This window comes from Trichechus manatus, unplaced genomic scaffold (assembly GCF_000243295.1).
Source record: "Trichechus manatus latirostris isolate Lorelei unplaced genomic scaffold, TriManLat1.0 scaffold00153, whole genome shotgun sequence".
Lineage (NCBI taxonomy): Eukaryota > Metazoa > Chordata > Mammalia > Sirenia > Trichechidae > Trichechus > Trichechus manatus.
This window is the reverse complement of record NW_004444089.1, coordinates 2,537,980-2,561,679: the sequence shown is the minus strand read 5'-3', so window position 1 is coordinate 2,561,679 and position 23,700 is coordinate 2,537,980. Positions and strand designations below refer to the sequence as shown.

The following is a 23,700-nucleotide window of genomic DNA, read 5'->3' as shown; positions in this document are numbered from 1 at the left end:
TGTGGGGTTGTTAACCAATGTCATAAAACGGTATGTGTACTACTGTTTCATGAGAAACTATTTGTTCTGTAAGCCTTCACCTGAAGTACAATAAAAAAATAAAAAAAACAAAAAGAAAGATAATGGCGGTTTAGACCGCATAATGTACTTTCAACTTCTGCTGGTTTTCTCAGAAAAGGGTGTCTTTTTCTTAACTTTTATCTCTTAAAACTGTTTTTGCTGAACTGCTTTTTTTCTGATTTCATTACTTCCTTTTCCCAATACCCCTCCCTATCCCCACTACCCAAACCAGAACCAAACCCATTCTGACTCATAGCGACCCTATGGAATAGACTGGAATTGTCCCATAGCGTTTCCAAGGCTGTAGTCTTTAAGGAAGCAGGCTGCAACATCTTTCTCCTGCCAAGTGGCTGGTGGGTTCAAACCACTGACCTTTAGGTTAGCAGTCGAGCTCTGAACCACTGAGCCACCAGGGCTCCTATCCCCGCTACAGGCTGCACGAATGAATACAACATTTGAGAAATGAGAAACTTAGGCAAGTATCTTTATTCATGGTTAGGCTTACACAGTTCCAACAAGTAAACATAATTAACACAACTAAGCGACCCAGAGGAGGCGCTCTGGTGTCAGCAGAAGGCACCGATGCTGACAGAGGAGAAAGGCTGTCGTGGGATCTTCGTCCACAATGGTGCTCCCACACTCTCAGATCACCCTGCTGCTGTCTGGGTGGTAACATGTGGTGGGGAGCAGACATAACGAAGGCTCTTCTCCACCGGCTGAGGCAGCCAGGGCCCTCCACGAGTGTTACTGCAGATGTCAGGAAGGTGGTGGTAAGCTACAGTGGCAACAGGGCTGATGCCAGCAGCAGCAGGTGACAAGACCTGAAGACCCTACTCGTGCCCTTCCCCCAGGTGATGGTCCCTCATTCATTAGGTACACAAGCCACAAAAGCCACATTCCCCAAAAGGAATCCAGTGCACGCAGCTATCCTGAAACACAACCATCCTGACATTTGCTAATTCTGGAAACTGATAAACGCTATCACATTATTATGGAAATGAGTCTAATCTAAAAAAACAACAAAAAAAACAAAACAAAAAACCATTGCCACTGAGTCGATTCCGACTCATAGCAACCCCATGTGACAGAGCAGCTGCCCCATGGGGTTTCCAAGGCTGTAATCTTTAGAGAAGCAGACTGCCACATCTTTCTCCCACAGAGCTGCAAAGTAGGTTCCAACTGCCAATCTTTCGGTTAGCAGCCGAGCATTTAACCACTGCACCACCACGCAACTAGTCAAATCTAAGCTACAAGAAAAACAGATTGTTAAGGAAACAGACATAGGTACTTTTGGTGGTATGGCTGTTAAGACCCTGCGCTGGGCTATAAATGCATTACAAGCCAGGTTAATGAAGAGTGCTTTTTATTAAAATAAAAGTATTTAACTCTGCCAAAATTAGCTTAAGACATATTAAAATCAAATTTTATGCAAATGCTTTTACAAAACAGAAATGTATAATAGAAAAACATTAAAATCCAGAGTGCTTTTTACATATTACTACTGAATGTGTTAAATTACTATATATTAAAGATATGGTTTGAACATTAGAGCTGTTTCAATATGCTATGTTCAAATTTCATTTGTTAAGAGCCCGGTGAAATGGCCAAATCCACATGCAGTCCACTCACGAGGGTTTCATGGAGCTCTGGGACGATCTGAGAGCCATTAAGTAACACTTGAGGAAAAATGAGTCAAACATCAGTTACAGCTGCCATTTACTTCCTGAGACCTACACAGAGCTGACGTGAGTGAAATGCTTCCACGTGGCATTGAAATATGGCGGATGCTCTTTTCTGGTAGCATCCAGGACACGGTGGTAGTACAAGCTGGCCATAAAGAGGGTTTCAGAGAGAAACGGAACACAGATGAACCTCCAAAGAAATGCACTGCTCTAGCGGAATATGTCTTACTGTCTTTTTATGAGGCACAAACAGCAAAAGCATAGATAAAACATACCAGCCTGATTACAGAACACTTCACATCTAGACTTTCACGATGCTTAAAGAACGGCTCTTAATACAGCATTAATCCTACTAAGTTCCCAGGAAATAATTTTCATTATCAATAAGTTGGTTTAAAAGTTCATGCTATTATTGTTGTTAGGTGCTGTCGAGTTGCTTCTGACTCACAGCGACCCCGTGTACAACAGAACAAAATACTGCCCGGTCCTGTGCCATGCTCACAATCGTTGTTATGCTTGAGCCCATTGTTGCAGCCACTGTGTCAATCCATCTCGTTGAGGGTCTTCCTCTTTTTTGCTGACTCTCTACTTTACCAAGCATGATGTCCTTCTCCAGGGACTGATTCCTCCTGATAACATGTCCCAAGTACGTGAGACCGAGTCTCGCCATCCTTGCTTCTAAGGAGCGTTCTGGCTGTTTCTCTTCCAAGACAGATTTGTTCGTTCTTCTGGCAGTCCGCAGTATACTCGGTATTCTTGGCCAACACCACGTCAAAGGACTTTCACTCTTCTTTACGTATCTATAGAATGACAGACAGTCATGCCCAACTGAAACCTTCATTATAATAATGAAGAGAAGGAACAGAAAAGGGACTTCTGATACCATTTATTTTCCTGCTGACGGTCATAAAGCTGCTGGGGCACAGCTTGAAAACACACAGTCATCACTTCCTATTACAATAACTGCATAATTCAAAAGCAACAGATTTTTCCCAGGGGACAATAAAATGTCTCTGCTTCTTTATAACTCCTTTTCCTCTCCTCTCATTTAAAAAAAAAAAAAAATCATCTACATCATTTCCACCCACAGTCAGAACGAGCCCAGCACAGCGGGTGGACGATGCCGAGGTTTCCATGCCCGTTCACTGCCCGACTATGCTCACAGCATCACCACACTTTACAACTCTTCTTTAAAGCGCGCTTGTGTCTCCTGCCTGGCTCTGTCTTTCTCACTGGGTGCCAACCACGTGAAATACACCTTCACCGGATCGATGTTCCAGTGTTTGTGGAACGAGATGGGAACTTGGTGGGCAAGGTAATCCTTAGGGTAATCCACTGGCCGAGCCTGCGGGAAGAAGACATCATTATGACCTCTTGGTCAGCAAAGATGTTCGCCTCAGAATAGCATTTGAACTTGTGAAGCAACTGCTTTGCTTCAGTATTTGATACTGTTTATGGGAATCAAGTGAAGCCTTGGTGGTGCAACAGGTTAAGTGCTCGGCTGCTAACCAAAGGGTTGGTGGCTTGAACCCACCCAGCGATTCTGCAGGGAAGACCTCGTGATCTGCTCCTGTAAAGATTACAGCCTAGAAACCTATGGTGCAGTTCTACTCTGTCACATGGGGTTGCTATGAATTACAATCAACTTGATGGCACCCAACAACAACATGGAAATCAAAAACCAAGAAGGAAAATCTTTTCCACTTTCTTTGCTCTAACTCGAGGCTCTCCGCTTTTGAGTTTCCAATCACTTTTTAACACCCCAAGTGGATCACTCCAAATGCATCACTTGTGGCTTCTACGGTCCATGGTCTTACCTCTGGAGAGTCCTCCGCCACGGTGCTGTAAAAACGGGATGTGTTCCTTTTTATATTTATTACCATTTAAGTTAATATTATGACTTCTGTAAAAAGGCAGAAAAATGGTTATTTTCCAGGCCCCTCTAAAGAAATACTGGCCATACAGGTCTAACTGAGCTGGCAAAGTTCTGAGTATCAGCTGAGGGAATTCATATATTAGATGATAGCCTCTGAGAGTTAACTAGCAGAGAACACCAAAGAGAAACATCCTTGCAATTCAGCGCTCTGATAATTCCGCGATTGCTCAGGGAGGGAGAAATGAAGGCAACGAAGCACACCCTTGTTTTTCACAGTTGGAAATGAACTGTAGGAGACACAAGAGGGCATCTAGCGGAAACAAATAAATTCAGAGCATCTTTCCTCTATTCACACAGATTCTAGAAGTGATTAACTGCAGCTCAGGGAGCCCGTGTCTGCGTGTGAAGAGCTGGATAATTACACATTAAAATGTGCCAGTCGTTTTGGATAAATGAAGTCATGGAAAAGAACAAGACAAAAATGCTGTTGTTAGATGCCGTCAAGTCAATTCCAACTCATAGCAACCCTACAGGACAGAGCAGAACTGCCCCACAGGGTTTTCTAGGCTACGATCTTCATGGGAGCGGACCACCGGGTCTCCCCCCGAGGAGCGGCTGGGTTGGACCCGCAATCCTTCAGTTTAGCAGCAGAGTGTTTAACGTTGCGTCAGCAGAGCTCCTCAAGACAAACCAGAAAAGTGAAATGCATCCAAAATAATGCCAAGACGTCTACAAAACGTCCAATAGTCACATCTCTACGCCCAAAGGAGTCCCCAGAGGTACGAACAGAAAAGTTGGAGACTTGAGTCTACCCAGAGGCACCTCAGAAGAAAGGCCTGGCAATCTACTTCCTAAAAATCAGCCACTGAAAACCCTATGGAAGCCATGGAGGGTGAATGAATCCCTGAAACTACTGTCCTGAGATAATCTTTAAACATTAAACCAAAATATTCCCTGAAATCATCTTAAAACCAAGCAACAGTTTAACTTAATTAGTAAAAAAAAATGTCTGCCTTGAGCTATGCTCTTTTACGAACTATCTACATGGGATCAAATTGACAAGAGCAACTCAGAAGATTAGATAGGAACCTTAAGGGGCAGTGAGTTTACGTTCATGAGGGAGGAACAACTCAGAAATGGAGCGTGAGAAAGGTTTCACAACTAAAAGAATGTAATCAATCCACTAAATTGTACAGGTAGAAACTGTTGAATCGGTATACATTTTGCTGTGTATATTCCCAACAACAACAAACTAAATAAAATTTGGGGGGGTGGGGAGAAAGAAAACCCTATGGAGTGCAGTTCTACTCTGACACATATGGGGTCACCAGGAGTCAGAGTTGACAACTCTCAGCAGGCGGATATGCCCAAAATGCCAAAAGAAAACCCCAAACAGGCAGGTGAGGGGTGAGGAGGGAGGACTTGAGAAACATCTCTGGAGCGTGGTGGGCAGCTGTGTACAAAAACAGGGACGTGGCTGTAACCACACGAGAAGGGGATAAACTGGGCTGAATGAAAACCTCCTTATCTGCGAAGGTTAGAGAGGGCAAAAGCAGGCGATTGAAGCTGTATTCTCTTAGCTAGCCCACTGTCGTCGATCGATTTGACTCACAGTGACCCTACAGGGCAGAGCAGAAGTACCCCACGGGGTTTCCAAGCAGCAGCTGGTGGATTCGAACTGCTGGCGTTTTGGTTAGCAGCCGAGCTCTTAACCATGTATTCCCTTAGATAGATTCATTTCTCATAGCTGTACTGAGGCATAAGGAGTCCTGGTGATGCAACAGTTAAGTGCTCATCTACTGATGGAAAGGCTGGTGGTTCAAATCCACCCAGTGGCTCTGAGGGAGAAAGACCTGGTGATCTGCTTCCATAGAGATTACAGCCTTGGAAACCCTATGGGGCAGTTCTACACAGCAGTCCCATGGGGTCCCTATGAGTCAGAATCAACTCAATGGCACCCAACAACAACGGGTGTAACTTACATATCCTACAATTTACCCATAGTGATGGGACAGTTTGTGAATTTTTAGAAAATTTTTTAGAGTTGGGCAACCACAAATCCAGTTTTAGAACTCTAGAACCACCTCAAAATGTTTCCTCAAACCGATTTGCAGCCAATCCCCAGCTGCAGTAGCAGCAAAACGACTGATTGGCTTTCTCTCTAGAGTGCTGTCTTTTATTAGAACTTCCTATGAGGGGAATCATATGCTAGCGTGAATACCCTACGCCTGGCTTCCTTCCCTTTGCATTGTTGCATCTATCCGTAGCTTGCGCCTCTGTGCTGCGGAGTACTGTTGCATTACAGGGCCCTGGTGTCGCAACAGTTAAGCACGTGGCTGCTAACTTAACCAGTGGTGGCTCTGTGGGAGAAAGACCTGGTGATCTGTTCCCATAAAGATCACGGCCGAGGAAACCCTATGGGGCAGCTCTACTCGGTCACATGGGGTCGCTATGGGTCGAAATCAACTAGACGACAAACAACGATGTTGCACTGTATGGTTTTACTGCATTTTATTTATCCAATCACCAGCTGATCGACACTGGGATTGTCTGCAGTTCGGGGCCATTACGAACACTGTTGCTATGAACGCTCACGGACAAGCCTTTGCGTTTTCACTTCTTTTGGATACACGTGTGGAGACACAAGGTAAGTGTACTGTATTAGTTACCCACCTTGGTGTAACATAAAACCTGCAGCCATCAAGTCAAGTCCGACTCACAGCGATTCTATAAGGCAGAGTAGAACTGCCCCATGGGGTTTCCAAGGATCGGCTGGTGGATTCAATCTGTCGACCTTTTGGTTGGCAGCCTGAGCTCTTAACCACTGCACCACAAGGGCTCCTTAGAAACTGCCTACCACGTGTTTATCTGACTTCTTAAGAAACTGCGGGAATGCTTTCCAAAGTGACTGTACGTTCCACTCCCACAAGCAATGTGTGAGGGACCCAGCTTTTCCACATCCTCACCATCCTCATCAGAATCTGGTATGACCAGTGTTCCTGACTGGAGCCATTCTACTGGGTGTATAGTGGCACCTCGTAATTTTAGTTTATATTTCTCTACAGATTAATATTGTTGAACATCTTTTCATGTGCTTATTAGCCATTGTTATGGATTGAACTGTGTCCCCCCAAACCCCGAATATGTCTTGTGAATCCTAACTCCTACGCCTGTGGTTATAACCCCATTTGGGAATGGCTTTTCTTTATGTTAATGAGGTAATGTTAGCGTAGGGTATATCTTAAACCAATCTCTTTTGAGATATATATAAAAGAGCAGATGAAGCAGCAGCTGAAGAACAGGGATGAGGGAAGACGGATGCCACACGAAGATCAAAGGGGCCAAGAAACAGAAGCTGAAGAGACGACCTTCCCCCAGAGCAGACAGAGACGAGGATCTTCCCCTAGAGCCAGTGCCCTGAATTTAGACTTCTATCTTCTTAACTATGAGAAAATAAACTTCTGTTTGCTAAAGCCATCCACTTGTGGTATTTCTATTATAGCAATAGAAGACAACTCTTTTGTTATCACTGGCATAAACAGAATGCCAGCCACATTTTATGCCTCTGGACCTCAGGGGTAAGGCACTATTACAGTTCTAAAGCATTTAGGGAGCCCTCGTGGCGCAGTGGTTAAGAACTCAGGCTGCTAACCAAAAAGTCAGAGGTTCACATCCACCAGATGCTCCTTGGAAACCCTATGGGGCAGTTCTACTCTGTCATATAGGGTCTCTATGAGCCGAAATCGACTCAACGGCACACAACAACAACGCATTTAGCATCAAGTATGGTCCCTTTTGAAATGTGTGAAGCTCAGCTGACCTGACTCCGAACTTCACCGTAAGGATGCATTCCAATACTGAAAATACATGCGGCTAAAAAAAAAAAAGAAGGAAAAATGTGACAAAAGGGATAACTAAGACAGCCCTTTATGTATCTTCTTTGGTGAAATGTCTATTCAAATCTCTTGCCCATTTCAAATGGAGAAGTTTGCTCTCTTATTATTGAGTTGTCACAAGTTTTTTAATCAGATATATGAATTACAAACGTTTTCTCCCAATCTATGACTTATTTTTTCATTTAGTTAATGATGCCTTTTGAAGAACAGAAGTGTTTTTAATTTTTATAAAGTTCAATTTGTGAATTTATCCTTTTATGCACTATACTTTTGATGCCATAGAATCTTTGCCTAAACCGAGGTCACAAACAATTACTCTTAAGTTTTGTTCCAGAAGTTTATAGTTTTAGCTCTTATATTTTGGACTAGGATCCATTTGGAGTTAATTTTTGTGTATGGTGTGAGGTAAGGCTCTGAATTTTCTTCTTGTACGTGGATACGCAATTGTTCCAGCACCATTTGTTCCATTTCTTCATTTTATTGACTTGACACCTTTGTTGAAAATCAGTCTACCATAAGTGGAAGGGTTTATTTCTAAAATCTCTTTTCTGTCCCCTTGATATATATACATATATGTCTATTCCTACACCAAAGCCCTGGTGGTGCAGTGGTTTAAGTGTTTGGCTGCTAACCAAAAGGTCAGCAGTTTGAATCCACCAGCCACTCCTTGGAAATCCTATGGGGCAGTTCTACTCTGTCCTATAGGGTCACTATGAGTCGGAACCGACTTGACATTTAGGGTTTTTTTACTCCTACACCAATCTCACATTGTCTTGATTATTATAACTCTATAGTAAGTCATCTCAACATAAATAAAACAAAAATTATCACAACTGGACCAATAAGCAACACCATGATAAACGGAGGAAATAGTGACGTTTTCAAGAATTTCATTTTACTCGTATCCACAATCAACACCCATGGAAGCAGCAGTCAAGAAATCACACGATGTACTACACTGGGCAAATCTGCTGCAAAACACCTCTTTAAAGTGTTCAAAAGCAAAGATGTCACTTTGCGGACTAAGGCGTGCCTGACCCAAGCCATGGTATTTTCAATCGCCACATATGCATACGAAAGCTGGACAAGGGATAAGGAAGACAGAAGAAGAATTAATGCCTTTGAATTATGGTGTTGGCAAAGAATATTGAATATACCACGGACTACCAGAAGAACTAACAAATCTGTCTTGGAAGAAGTACAGCCAGAACGCTCTTTAGAAGCGAGGATGGGGTACTTTGGACATTTTAGCAGGAGGGACCAGTCCCTGGAGAAGGACATCATGCAGAGTAAAGGAGAGGGTCAGTGAAAGAGAGGAAGACCTTCAACAAGACGGACTAATACAGTGTCTTCAACAATGGATTCAAACAGCAACGAATGTGAGGGTGGCACAGGACCAGGCAATGATTCTTTCTGTTGTACACAGGGGCTCTATGAGTTGGAACCGACTCAGCAGCACCTGACAACAACACAGTAAGTCTTGAAATCGGGCAGTGTAAATACTCCAACTTTAATCTTACAAAAAAAAAGGCCTTGGTTATTCTAGATGTTCTGCATTTCAATATAAATTTTAGGATTCACTTGTCAATTCCTACAGAGAATTCTGCTATGATTTTGACATGGATTGCCTTGAATCTATAGATCAGTTTGGGGAGAAGGAGCAAATAAAATTTCCCTGGATTTCTCAGGGCTTCTGGAAAATGTCTCAGCCTCCTAGAAACAATCTTTACCTCCCGTAAGAATTAGACCTGTAGCCATTTGTTAACTGCTCTGATCCAACATGAGAGTAAAACTTGTCTTATCTCAGAGAGAACCAAATGATTACAACCCTGGACTGGGTCCCAAAGGGGCCCTAGTGGCACAAGGTTGGCGGTTCGAATCCACCAGCCGCTCCACAGGAGAGACTTAGCGATCTACTCCCATAAAAACTGTTTTTGTTTTGTGCCATGGGGTCGATTCTAACTCACAGCAACCCTACAGGACACAGCAGCACTACCCCATAGGGTTTCCTAGGCTGTAATCTTTACAGGAGCAGATTGCCACATCTTTTCTCCGAAGGACTGGCTAGGTGAGTGCAAACTGCCAACCTTTCGGTTAGCAGCCAAGTACTTAACCATTGAGCCACCAGGCTCTCCATAAAGACTACGGCTAAAAAAAAACCTCTGGGGAAGCTCTATTCTGTGATATAGGGTCTTTAAGAGTCAGAATAGACTTAAAGGCACACACCAACACACTAGTATCCCTAGTTTAAGCCCCAAGGGCCCAGAAAGACTGAATCACCAACAACCCTGGAAACACATTTACATTTCAAGGAGGACTGAGGTCCCGTATCAAACCTAGACTGAGGAAGAGACTTTCGGGAGGGGAGAGGGACAGCTGCCTGCTTCACCTTTACGAGCTGAGAAAAATGATTTTTCCTTGTTCCTCTCCTGTGAGGTAGCTGGAGCATTCAGTCCATTCACAGTAATGTAATTATTGTAATTAGTGACATAGTTGAATTGGCATCAACTCTATTTTTTATACGTCTTACGGGTCTTGTTCCTCTGTTCCTCCTTTGTTGTTAGGTGCTATTGATTCAATTCATAGGGAGTCCAGGTGACAGACTAACTGCCCCATAGGATTTTCTAGGCTGTAAGCTTTATGGGTGCAGGTCACCAGGTCTTTTTCCCATATGGCTGCCGGGTGGGTTCGAATGCCAATTTTGTTGTTCGTAGCTGAGCACTTAACCACTGCACCACCAGGGCTCCCTGTTCCTTCTTCACTGCCTTATTTTTGTTAAGCAAAATCTTTTAGTGCATATTTTAATCCCGTCATTGATTTTTTTAGCTATAGGCATCTTTCACTTATCAAGTTAATACAGACTCAAGTCTAATAAAATACTTTGTATGTTGTATTTGTCTACGCTTTGAGTCCAACGGAAGCCCTGTGGTGCAGTGCTTACGCGCTCTATTGCTGTCTTAGTTATCCAGTAATGCTATGAACTACCGCACGTGGGTGGCATTAACAAACAAACATTTATTTTCTCACAGTTTGGGAGGCTAGAAGTCCAAATTCCCTCTCTGTGGGCTCTGGAGGTAGGTCCTTGTCTCTTCAGCTTCCGGTTCCTTACAAATCTCCATGTAGCCTGGCATCGCTCTTCCCCTATCTGTGCTTCCCAGCTCAGCTTGTTTAATCTCTTTGATATCTTGAAAGCGACTGAGGCAAGACACACCCTACACTAATCCTGTCTCATTAACATAACAGACAACCCATTCCCAAATGAGATTATAACCACAGGGATAAAAACAAAAAACCACTTGCCGTGGAGTCGATTCTAACCCATAGCAACCCTATAAGTATAGAGATTAGGATTTACAACACATATTTTGGGGGGGCACAATTCACTCCATAACAGCTGCCAATGGAAAGGTTGGCAGTTGGAACCCAACAGACACTCCAAGGGAGAAAGATGTGGCAGTCTGTTTCCCTAAAGATTACAGTCTTGGAAACCCTACAGGGCAGTTCTGCTCTGTACTGTAAGGGTCAAAATGAGTCGGAATCAATGGACGGCAACAGCTTTACGAGCCAAACAGGGGATTATAATAATTACTACTTTAAGCAACCCTAGATTTGTTAAAGTAATTAAGAGAAGAAAAAAGAAAAATATACACAGTCTCAAATATACTCGCATGTGAATCCTCTCCAGTGTTCCTGATTCCTTCCTTTATATTCAAGTCACCATATGGTGCCATTTCCTTTCAGCCCAAAGAAGTCCCTAGTTCTTTGTTTTTTTTTTTTCTTGGAGGGCAGGTCTAGTAGCATAAAAACCTTTTCAAATTTTGTTTATCTGGGAATGTCTTTTTATGCCACTTCCATTTTTGTTTTTACTGGATACAGAATTCTCGGCTGGCAAGTGTCTTTTACTTTCTGCCTTCGCTATTTCCAGTAAGACATCAGCTGCTAACTCTATTTTTGTTCCTCTTTTTGTGATGCTTAGTTTTCTTGTTGCTTTTAAAAAGTTTTCTGTCTTTTTCAACAGTGTGACTATAACATGTCTACGTGTGATTCTTTTCATGATTATTCTACTTGAGCTTCTCAGATCTACAGATTAATATTTTTCCAAACATTTAGGAAGTTTCGACCCTTATTGCCTCAAAAATGTCTTTCTTCTTCTCTCCCCTCACTCTTTCCCCCCATCCAACGTCTGTTCGTGCACTCTGTGTCTGACCACGTCTCCGCAGTTTCTGTGCCTTTTTCTTCCGTCTTTGTTCTCTCTGTTCTTTGGACTGCATAATTTTTATTCACCTGTCTGCAAGTTCACTGATTCTTCTACCACCTCAAACCTACTGTTGAGTAGATAATTTCTCACTTACTTACTGGACTTCTCAACTACAGAATTTTCATTTGGTTCTTTATCATAGTTTATATTTTTCTGTTGAGATTTCCTATTTGTTGAGTCACTGACATCATACTTTTCTTTAATTATCTGAAAAGCTTCCTCTACTTCTGTGACAGTGCTTATATTCACTGCTTAGAAGACTGCCATTCTGATCCTACCCAGAGTCAGTTTCCACTGTCTGCTTTATTCCCCGATTACGTTTTTTGCATGTCTCACAATTATTTGTTGAAAACTGGGTTGTTTTAGATAATGTATTAGAATAACTCAGAAATCTGATTTTTTTTCTTCTTTACTTATTTTTTTAAGTAACTCTCCTAGACTTAAGCTGTGGAATCTTTCTCCCTGAAGTATGTGGCTACTGATGACTCTGATCAAATTTCAATTCTTGTTTGTCCAGTCACACCTGCGAAAGCTGGAACCTGTGTAAGGCAGAAACCCGTTAGAGAAAGAAAACTCACTGGATGTTTATGGGGTAGGATTCTTAATAGAGAGTGAGAGAAAAGTGGTAAGACTGCACCCTGCCAAAGGCAGAAAACTTGCAAGACCCAGAAAAACAAGCCCGCCCCGTCGAGTCCCAGTTTCACTGTGTTTTGCAGCCTGGCTTGCTAGAAGTTGCTCCTGTGTCTCAGTAGCTTAGTGGTCAGCTGGTGATTTGGGCAGAGTCTGTGCTCAAACACCTCTCCCCCAAGAGGTGTCCACCCATGTGTGCGTTGCAAAGCACCTTCAAAGGTCAGCCAGTTTTCAAGACGCCTTGGCTTCTACTTTCTGGTTGGTGCTCTCCAGTCTCCTATGCATGTGAGCACATGGTTTCCTGGTCAGCCAGAGACGTGTGGAGAGCTTACCCAGCCCTGCTTTGGCTCTCTCATCTCCAGGATATCCTTATTAAAATTCTGGCTGATTCACCCCTCATCCCAATTCGGATGACAACTTCAGGCTAGCCTGACGATTTTAGCTGGCAAAGCTATGGGTTTACACCTCCCCCTCCCCAAATCAAGTTCACCTCCTCTAGCAGTAAAGCTTCTGATTTTTTCTAGCCAGTCTCATGCAGGTAAAACTGCTGTCCTTACACTCAAGCTGGGGAGAGATGGGGAGTGGCCCCGGGCAAGAAGGACTCAGATTCCATTGTTCTTACCCAAAATTGTAGCAGTTTTTCAGGAATAAATGCTTCTCAATTTGTTGTCAAGGAACTCTGGTAGCCCAACGGTTAAGCATTTTCGGCTGCTAAGCTCAGCTGCTAACCAAAAGGTCAGTGGTTCAAACCCACCAGCCGCTCCACAGGAGAAAGATGTGGTAATCTGCTACCATAAAGATTCCAAAAATCCAAACCCGTTGCCTTCAAGTTGATTCCAACTCATAACGATCCTACAGACAGAGTAGAACTGCCCCAATTCCAAGGGTGTAAATCTTTATGGAAGCAGACTGCTGCATCTTTCTCCTGCAGGGTAGCTGGTGGGTTTGAACTGCCATCCTTTTGGTCAGCAGCCAAACACTTAACCACTGCTCCACCAAGACTCCTTTCCCATAAAGATTACAGCCTAGAAAACCCAAAGGGGCAGTTCTACTCTGTCACATGAAGTTGCTATGAGTAGAAATCGACTAGACGGCAATGGGTAATTTGTTGTCAGCCTCTGGTTGATTTTCAAAATCCTGAAATGACTATTTCGACAATTTTGTCTAGTTTTACACATGCGTGCGCACGTTCGCACAGAGGATTCACCGAACACTGACTACGTGACACCCACTGTTTGCTGTTGTTGGGTGCCGTCGAGTCTATTCCGACTCACAGCAACTCCACGTGACACAGTAGAACTGTCCCATAGGGTTTTCTAGGCTGTAATCTTTACGGATCAAATCGACAGGTCTTTCTTCTGCAGAGCAGCTGGGTGGGTTCGAACCACCAATCTTTCTGTTAGCAGCTGAGTGCTTAACCACTGCACCACCAGGACACCTTCCATACCTATTAGTGGCGTATATTTTTGAAGGAACAGAAAACCATATACTCAGAATACTCTGCTTTTTATCAGGAGGTGTACAAGAGTTATAGTTTCACCGTAACTTTCTCCGACTCACAAGAGAGAAGAAATGTTGCAGAGGCAACACTGCATCTGAGAATGTTTCCAAACATCTACTCTATCTAAAATCAGGATGAACCTCAGATTTTCTTTCTTTCTGAATCTGAACAAATACACTGCTTTTGTCAGTATTCAGACTTACATATCTTACATGTAAAGCACTGTCCAAATCACATCAAACTCTTGAAAAGATGCTTAAAAATTGGAAGCTACAGCAATATCTGTTGGGGAGGATAGGTCTTAGACATGTTTTACAATTTTAGAAAGGTTTAAAGTGTATTATGTGAATTAGAGAAATCAAGAGTTTTAAAGTGTGAGAAACAACTAACTTTTTTTCTTTTTAATTACCTTTATGGGACTTTTGCTTAAGGATTAGATTATTTTCCTTCTTTTTTTCTCCTTATCATTTTGTTGACCAAGGCATTCGCTAAGTGAAAAGAGCTGCTTCAAAAATGTAAGACCTGTTGTGTTGAAATGAGTTCCTTTTGCCTTGATTCCTTAGAGAAAAACAGCTTGAGAGACTTTCCCCTAAACCCTGAGGAGTTACCTGTGCTCTAGTTTCCTACACCAGGTCAGAACTGGTGAAAAGGTTTGAGAGCGGAGGTATATCCGACCTCCACCTCACAGGAATCAGCCTCGGGCTGATCTTCATCCGCATTATCCCCCCAGAAGTTAGACAGCTCCTGATGCTCCTACTCCTACTCGGCCCATTCTACTCCTTTCCGACTTACAGAGAGAAATTATTTTCCTTACATGCCAACAGTTTGAATTATCTTTCCTTTTCTTTGGGTGAAACGTTACGAAAGGACCAAAACCAAGAGAGAGAGAATAAGTTGCTTTTCTAAGTCATCACATCATAACACGTAGATGGGTAAGACCACTCAAGGTTTTAAAAGATGGGTGAGTGCCTTCTGACTGGTACCAGGAGTAAGGTTTAAGGGTTCTCATGTTGTTGTTAGGTGCTGTTCAGTGGATCCTGACTCATAACGACCCCATGTGACAGAGTAGAACTACCCACAGGGTTTCCTAGGCTGTAATATTTACAGAAGCAGATCCCCAGATCTTTCTCCTTCGGAGCCACTGGGTAGTTTGGAACTGCCAACCTTTTGGTTAGCGGCCATCAGCACTTAACCACTGCGTCACAGGGTTCCCTCACCTCTTCAGGGCTCTCACACACTTCTTATTATTAAAGGTCTATTTTATCCTTCCTTGCTATCCTAAAGGAGGTGGAAATGGAGACTGTTTTTTTTTTTTTAAATAATGCAAACACTTTCTTCCCCTTGTTCAAGTCTTCTCCACGGTGCTATTTCTGTCATACTCAGTTTTCTAGATTGCTATGACACGTTTGCTACTGCTTAGTAAATAAAGCGTGAAGATTATATTTTCAATTCTTGGGGGCATTTAAAATACACACGCATTTATACATGTCAAATTTCAAGAAAACGTGAATCTCTTAAAGGAGAGCATTAGATGGATGTGGAGTATGGTTATTTTTAGTCCAAGCATATCTGCTACAGTTCTTAGAATATAAGAACTTTCACTGACCCAATTCTTAAGACTGCTAAAAATAATGCAGAAGAATTCCCTTCTCCCACCCCAAAGAGCAATATGGTGGTGCTATCAGCACCAACTACTCCTGGTAAAAGGAGCCCTGGTGGGACAGTGGTTAGGCACTTGGCTGCTAGCTAAAAGGTCAGTGGTTCGAACCCAGCAGCCACTCTGCGGGAGAAAGATATGGCAATCTGCTTCCATAATGATAACAGCCTAGGAAACCCCATGGGGAAGGTCTACTCTGTCCTATAGGGTCGCTATGGTCAGAATCGCCTCAACAGTAATGAGGACGGGTACTCCTAGTAAATATCATCTCATCTCTTCATTTCTGTAACCCCAGCTTATGTGCTTGTTGAGATGTTAGGTGCCAGTGAGTCGATTTTGTGACAGAGTAGAACTGCCCCCATAGAGTTTTCTAGGCCGTAATCTTTATGAGAGCAGATCGCCAGGTCTTTCTCCCCAGGAGCCACTGGGTGGGTTCAAACCTCCAACCTTTTGGTTATCAGCATATGACTTAACCATTGCGTAAGGAGGGCTCCTTGAGATAATATATCCAAATTTATTATATTTTAGCTGCTTCATTTAATAACAATAAAAAGGAGAAAGCCCAGTGAAAAAGCAGACAGATGGACAAAGTAAAAACTGAGGACAGACTAGAATTACATACATTTGGTAGCCAATAGGACAATACTAGGTCAGTCCTATACACGCCTAGATAGCATCTGTTATAGGTTGAACTGTGTTCCCAAAAAATATGTGTTGTAAATCCTAACCTCTATGCCTGTGGTTATAATCCCATTTGGGAATGATTTGTCTTTGTTGTGTTAATGAGAAAGGATTAGTGTAGTGTGTTTCTTGAGTCAATATCTTTTGAGTGATAGAAGAGATTAAACAAGCAAGCGAAGAAGTAGCAATGGGGGAAGACTGACACCAAGCCCCATGAAGACTGCCCAGGAGCAAAAGCTCGGAACAGACAAGGACCTTCCCCCAGAGCCGACAGAGAGAGAATGCCTTCCCCCAGAGCCAGCACTCTGAACTCGGACTTCTAGCCTCCTGCTGTGAGACAATAAACGTCTGCTTGTTAAAGCCACCCGTCTGTGGTTATTTCTGTGATAGCAGCACTAGATAACTAAGATAGCATTTAATAATTTTTAAATGTCATCAACTTTTTTAACTGAAAAGAAAAAAAAATAGAGCAGCTTTTCCGTGCTCAAACATGCAAGGGTACTGGCCAAACATCATTTTGTTTTCTAGATGTTCTTGCCTTCCATCTTTCTAATGTACATGGCACAGCATCAGCCCTTTGGACCAGCAGGTCTTTTAAGAAGCCTGTCACCCCAGCTCTTAAAACTATTCAGAAAAGAAGATGTGGAGGAAAAAGAGTAGAATTCACAAGTGAGAAGACACTCCCCTCTCTCCCCCAGGTAGGGGTGTAAACCACCTTCTCACCTGATGGAAGAGCGAGCTGTGCGTCACTGGGATCCCCAGCCCACTGAAGCACATCCCCAGGACCATGTCGTCCGGAGCATCGTTGCTGTAGCACTGACACTGACTGGCAAGGAGTCTCCTGATGGCTTCTCTGCTGAAGACCATTCTAGAGGGAAACCAGAAGGAGGCAGAGAGAGGGCTTGGAGCAGCTCCTCAACCACGTGACTGAAGAAACAGAGTTCAGAGACCACACTTCTCATAAAAGATGCTGACATCAGCAGTGTTACATTTAACAGTTTGTTGCTGTTGCTGTGTGTTGTCGAGTCCGATTGTGACCCATAGCAACCCTCTAGGACAGAGCAGAACTGCCCCGTAGGGCTTCCAAGGCTGTAAGTCTTTATGGAAGCAGGCTGCCACATCTTTCTCCTGCAGAGCCGCTGGTAGGTTCAAACTGCTGATCTTTGTAGTTAGCAGGTGAGCGCTTAACCACCGCGCCACCAGGGCTCCTGCATATATATGCGTGTGTGTATACATATATGTATATAACTTATTGCTGTCGAGTCAATTCCAACTCATAGCTACCCTACAGGACAGAGGAGAGCTGCCCCATAAGGTTTCCAAGGAGCGGCTGGTGGGTTTGAACTGCCGACCTTTTGGTTAGCGGCCGAGCTCTTACCACTGGGCCACCAGGCCTCCTTTTATATATATATATATACGTGTATATGTATACACATATACACACACATATATATACATATGTACTTTTTTTTTTTGTTTGTGTGTAGGTATAGGTATAAAACAACCAAAAAATTCACAGAACAGTGCTTACACATGACACACTATATTTTCTATTTTATTCTCCATTCTATACTTGACTAGTTTTTAAAATGCACATTAGTTGACTTCACAAGTCATTTATTGATCCTGACTTGCCATGTTGGTTCTAAAGCTAAATCATCAGAAAACGCTACTATAATGCTTACAGAAACTGTTCAACATTACACCTGCAGCTTTTATCAAAGGCTAACAGGAGACAATCTCATGAAGAATCTGTCTGCATCCTTGTTAAAAGCACGATTAAAACCAGAACCTGACGCCAGCCAATGTTTGTCATGTAAAGGTGAATGTCGGGTGTTCATGTACTCATTTATTCACTGCACCCAAAAAAAGTAAAAAATGAGTCCCTATGCTATAAAGTGGGAATATAATGAGAAATGAGATGCAGGTGCTGCCTTCAAAGAATTCATAATTTGGGTGGAAAACAGAAAAGTAAATAAGCAATGAGATGATAATCACTTGCATAATCTGCTATGAAAGTAAAATGGAAAAGCATCAAAACCCAGCTCTGCGGGAGGAGGCTGGCCTGGAGGCTCGCAGGGATAACGATGGCTATACAAAGTCAGACGGTAAGGAGGAATTAGCCAGGTGAAGGAGGCCTGAAGCTGAGGGCAGGGGACAGTGCTATGGAGAGACAGCAGGTGTCATATCCTGGGGGAAAGGGAAAACAGAAACGGAGATAAGTTCTGTGTGATTCTTTGACAGTATATATCGCTATATCAGGAAAGTGGAACGGCACGTGCCAAGATCGTGAGAAGCCTTGTAAGCTGCGACAAAGGATTGCGGACTTTAAATGCAGTGGGAAAACTTCCACTTCCAGTTAGGCTACTAAAGGATGCAAAAGACTCTCACACCCATGGTAATACGAAGAAAACTCCAAATAAAATAAAACCCAAAAAACCAAACCCGGTACCACTGAGTAGATTCTGGCTCACAGCAACTCTACAGGACAAAGGAGAACTGCCCCATAGGTTTTCCAGGACTGGAATCTTAGGGAAGCAGACTGCCACATCTTTCTCATACGAAGCAGCCAGGGGTTTGAACTACTGACCTTCTGGCTGGGGGCCAAGTACTTAATTACTGTACCACCAGGGCTCCCCATAAAGATTACAACCTAGGTAACCCTACGAGGTAGTTCTACTCTGTCACACGGGGTTCAACTCATTGCCACTGAGTCGACTGACTCATAGCAACCATATAGCGACCCTACAGCTACCCTACGAATCAAAACCAACTCAAGGGTACTTGACAACCACAACAAGAGTTGATTACAAATTAAGATTCTCCCTAAATACCCAAACAGCACAGAGGAGAGACCAACTGCTCAATTCATTTACCGGTATAATCAAATTGCAGTCTTTCCCCATAAGAGATTACACAGATGTTTCATTTAAAAACAGTGATTTTTTTTTTTTACTGTTATTTAAAACCTAGAAATCCTACACAAATATCACTTCATTGCTTAAATCTAAGCTTCCATACTACTCTTCACCCGAATGTGATTTATTAAGCACTGGCTAATTTAAAAGTCTAATGGTTTGTTTTCTGAAATTAAAATCTATATCCAATTTTTTTTTTTCATTTAAACAGAAAACCAAAACTAATTAGCTGCTGTTATGAACTGAATTGTGTACCCTAAAAATATGTTTTGTAAATCCTAACCCCTATACCTGTGGTTATAATCCCATTTTGGAATGGGTTTCCTTTGTTACATTATGATGCAATATTAGCGTAGGGTGTGCCTTAGATCAATCTCTTCTGAGATATAAAAGAGCAGATGAAGCAAGCAAGCACAGAGGGCAAGATACACGCCCCATGATTGCCAAGGAACCCAGGAACAGAAACTAAAGAAAGACAAGGACCTTCCCCCAGAGCAGACAGAGAAGAGAGCTTTCCCATGGAGCCGGCGCCTTAAATTTGGACTGTTAGCCTCCTAACCTGTGAGAAAACATACTTCTGTTTGTTAAAGCCACCCGCTTGTGGTATTTCTGTTATACCAGCACTAGATAACTAAGACAGCTGCCTAGAAGCTATCATTAGGGACATTTCTACCAAGCACCTTGACACACATTTTTATATTGTCTCTTCAAAGGATAAAACAGTCTTTACTATGGGCTCTTTTCATATTTATCAAGCTTAATGTTTGCTAAATTATCTACTAACTTTGAAATATTATAGTGGCAGCTATCATTTACAGAAGCAGCCCAGTGGTACAAAGATTAAGTGCCTGGCTGCTAAACAAAAGGCCGGCGGTTTAAACCCACCCAGCAGCTCCACATGAGAAAGACCTAGTGATCTGCTCCCATAAAGGTGACGGCCTTGGAAACCCTATGGGGCAGGTCTACTCCGTCCTGTAGAGTCACTATGAGTTGGAATCGACTAGACGGCAATGGGTTTGTTTTTTGTTTTTTTTGAATAACAAGCTTCAGGAAATGCCTGAGAATGAATCAACACTCTTCCCTTCCTTCTCTCATTAATCATTAAATGTCTACACGTGGAGGACCTTGTGGGCGACAGTACACAGTGATTCCACGGGGCCAGCGCCTGCCTTCTAGGGGCTTTACAACCAAGACAGCCCGCGTGAAAGGGAGGAGCCCTGGTGGTGCAGTGGTTAGGCACTCGGCTGCAAACCGTAAGGTTGGTGGTTCAAATCCACCAGCCACTCCGCGGGAGAAACACCTGGCGATCTGCTCCCGTAAAGATTACAGCCTAGAAAACCTATGGGGCAGTTATATTCGGTCACATGGGGTCGCCATGAGTTGCAATCGACTTGACGGCACCCAACAACAAGAACCACTTAGAGAGCACTTAACGTATCAGCCTAGAGCCCAACGCCACAGACACAGCTCTGCAACGTGGAAACAGAAGTTTAATGTCCGAAGCAGTCACAGACGCTGTTCTCGTAGTTACCCTCCTCCTCCCGTGATGTAGCTGTAGCCGCCAGTCCCCAGTCCGTAGCCGTAACGCTCTCCCAGAAACACAGCTTCACCGGAGTCATAGCAGCTAAGCAAGTGCTGGAGCCTGGAGATGCTGAAATTCCAGAGAAAGCACAAGCAATGATGGTTTAATCAGCTGTGGTTTCAGAACAAATATTTTATGGTTACTATATCCCCACGCGGAACCCTGCTGGCGCAGTGGTTAAAGCACTTGCCTGTTAACCGAAAGCTCGGCGGTTGGAACCCACTAGCAGCTCCTTGGGAGAAAGATGTGGCAGTCTGCTTACGTAAAGATTTACAGCCTTGGAAACCCTATAGGGCAGTTCTCCTCTGTGCTACAGGGTTGCTAAGAATAGGAATCGACTCAAAGGCAATGTATTTTTATATCCCAATGACAATTTAGCAAACATTAAATTTGCTAAACATGAAAAGAGCCCACAGTAAAGACTATTTACCCCTTGAAGAGACAATACAGTTCCTAGGTGGCGCAAACGGTTAAGCGCTCGACTACTAACTGAAAGGTTGGCGGTTCAAAGCTACCCAGAAGCACCTCGAAAGACAGACCTAGCAATCTGCTTCTGAAAGGTCACAGCCTTGAAAATCCTATGCAGCACAGTTCTCCTCCGCAAACATGGGGTCGCCACACGTCGGAATCAACTCACAGCAACGGTAACAACGTATTCCAGTGTCTATATTGTGTAGCACGTAACTCCATCGTTTAGAGTTGAAATCTGAGTATTTTATAGAAGAAATGAATTTTTTTTAAGGCCAAAAAAAAAAATTTTGAGCACTGTACGCTACAGGAAATAGACGTGAAACTGAGAGATAAGGGGCTTACTCCCCAGTTTTAACAAGCCCTTGCCAGAAGGGGGCTGCCTGCTTTGGGAGGGTGGGATGGCGGGTTGAGGGAAGGTGGTCCTGAGAAAAACCTGTTGCCAGCAAGTCCACTATGACTCACAGTGACCCTACAGGACCAAGAACTGCCCCAGAGGGCTGTCTAGGCTGTCGTCTTTATGAGAGCAGACCAGCAGGTCTTTTCCCACGTGGAGTGGCTTTTGGTCAGCACTTAGGATCAGCAGCCCTTGGTTAGCAGCGCACGACTGGACCACTGTGCCACCAGGGCTCCTTAAGGTGGCCACAGTGCTGTAGGTCTCATTACTACCGGTCCTCTTACCAAGTGAGTGTGATCTAAGCCTTACGTCTTACTTCAAATTGTACTTGATTTTTTTAAAATTCTTGGTAAAAAAAAAGGAGATTGGGGGTGGAGACAGATCAGGCACATGGGTGTTACTGTTATGTGCCCTTGAGTCCATTCTGACTTACAACAACCCCATGGGACAGCGTAGAACTGCCCCATTGGCTTTTCTAGGCTGTAATCTTTATAGGAGCAGATCGCCAGGTCTCTCTCCTGACAAGCTGCTGCATGGGTTTGAACCACCAACCTTTCAGCTAGCAGCTGAGCACTTAAAACCACTGCACCACCAGGGCTGGTGGGGGTGGGGGGAATTTGGGCAGTGAGGCTCTCCTGCAATCCCTCTTAAAGATCTTTAAGGAAACTGCAGCCTTTGGCTGGTGACCCACTGCCACTGAGTGGATTCTGACTCATAGTGACCCTACAGGACAGAGCAGAACTGCCCCACGGGGTTTCCAAGGAGCAGATGGTGGACTTGAACTGCCGACCTTCTGGTTAGCAGCCGAGCTCTTAACCACTGCGCCACCAGGGCTCCTTGGCTGGTGAAGGGCTTTGTAAAAACTCAAATCCCCCTGAGGCAAATTTCTGTCTGCTTCTTGACCTGAGAAAAAATGAGAATTTATGGTATATCTCTTCTTTCTGCATATTGTAAAATTAATAATTCAACCTTCTCTTCACGAGGTTAAAATATCTGGGATTTAACATCCCCTCTGGGTTTCTTTTCCTTCTAACATTAACCATATCCATGTTCCCCATATAATTTTAAAGCTGAAGGATCACATAACCGAGTCTGACAACTGTCAGACTGTTTATTTGCTAAAACGTGGAAATTCAGCTAAGAGAGCTAGATCTCCAATTCTAAGGGGATTTGGCTATGATCCAGGGAAAGAACTTCACTTAACAACCTGCTACCACTCCAGGCTGTTCTGAGGACAGAAATGAAGAAAAGCAATATGGCAAGGCTGTAAGTGCTACTGCAATTATATTAATATATCTCAGCATTGCATACAGATTTTAACAACATTCATACAGATCTTCAGAATCCAGATGTCCCACTCTAACCTATTACAGCTTTTCTTTTTTAACTTTATATTTGGAAATAATCTCAAGATTGTAGAAAAGTTACAAGAATAGTACAAAGAACTCCCATATATTCTTTACCCAGATTCACCGATGTTAACATTTGCTCCATTTGTTTTATATTCTCTCTCTCCCCTGCTCTCTCTCTATATATTTTTTTCTTTTCTTTTTCTGAACTATTTGAGAGTAAGCTGCATACATTATGCCCCTTTACCCCTCAATACTTCAATGTGCATTTCCTAAGAACAAGGACAGTTAGCTACTTCAGTACGTGTTAACATTAATATAAACTTTTTTAAAAGTTAAGCACACACCTACTATATAATTCAGCCATTGTACTCTTAGGTATTTATCCAAGAGAAACGAAAGCATACATCCATAGAAAGACTTGTACAGAAATGTTCACAGCAGTTTTATCTGTAGTAGTCACAAATGGATACGATGCTTATATCCAAGCTACCATCGCTATTCCAATTGTATCAACTGACCCAATAATGTCCCATTGCTGTTGTTGTTGGATGCTACCTGTCTTAGGCTGGGTTCTCTACAGAAGCAAAACCGATAAAGTGTATAAATATATATACAGAGAGAGAGATTATATCAAGGAAACAGCTCACGCGATTGTAGAGGCTAGAACGTCCCAAGTCCGTGGATCAGGGTAGAGGGTTCTCCCAAGTCACACAGCTGCAGAAGCTGGCAAGCCCAAGATCGG

At 43.2% G+C, this 23,700-nt stretch overlaps 1 protein-coding gene across 1 annotated transcript in view; it reads right to left on the bottom strand.

Annotated features, from left to right (window-relative positions):
* Window positions 1-2,405: 2,405 nt before the first annotated feature.
* The window catches only part of B3GLCT (beta 3-glucosyltransferase), a 120,432-nt gene continuing 99,137 nt past the window's right edge, over window positions 2,406-23,700 (bottom strand). Inside the window, exons 13-15 of the mRNA XM_004386032.2 lie at window positions 20,691-20,810; window positions 16,965-17,109; window positions 2,406-3,087 (exon numbers count right to left, since the gene is read on the bottom strand). Coding sequence (XP_004386089.1) covers window positions 2,920-3,087; window positions 16,965-17,109; window positions 20,691-20,810 — 433 coding nt within the window. The 3' untranslated portion in view covers window positions 2,406-2,919. The remainder of the gene's footprint in view (window positions 3,088-16,964; window positions 17,110-20,690; window positions 20,811-23,700) is intronic.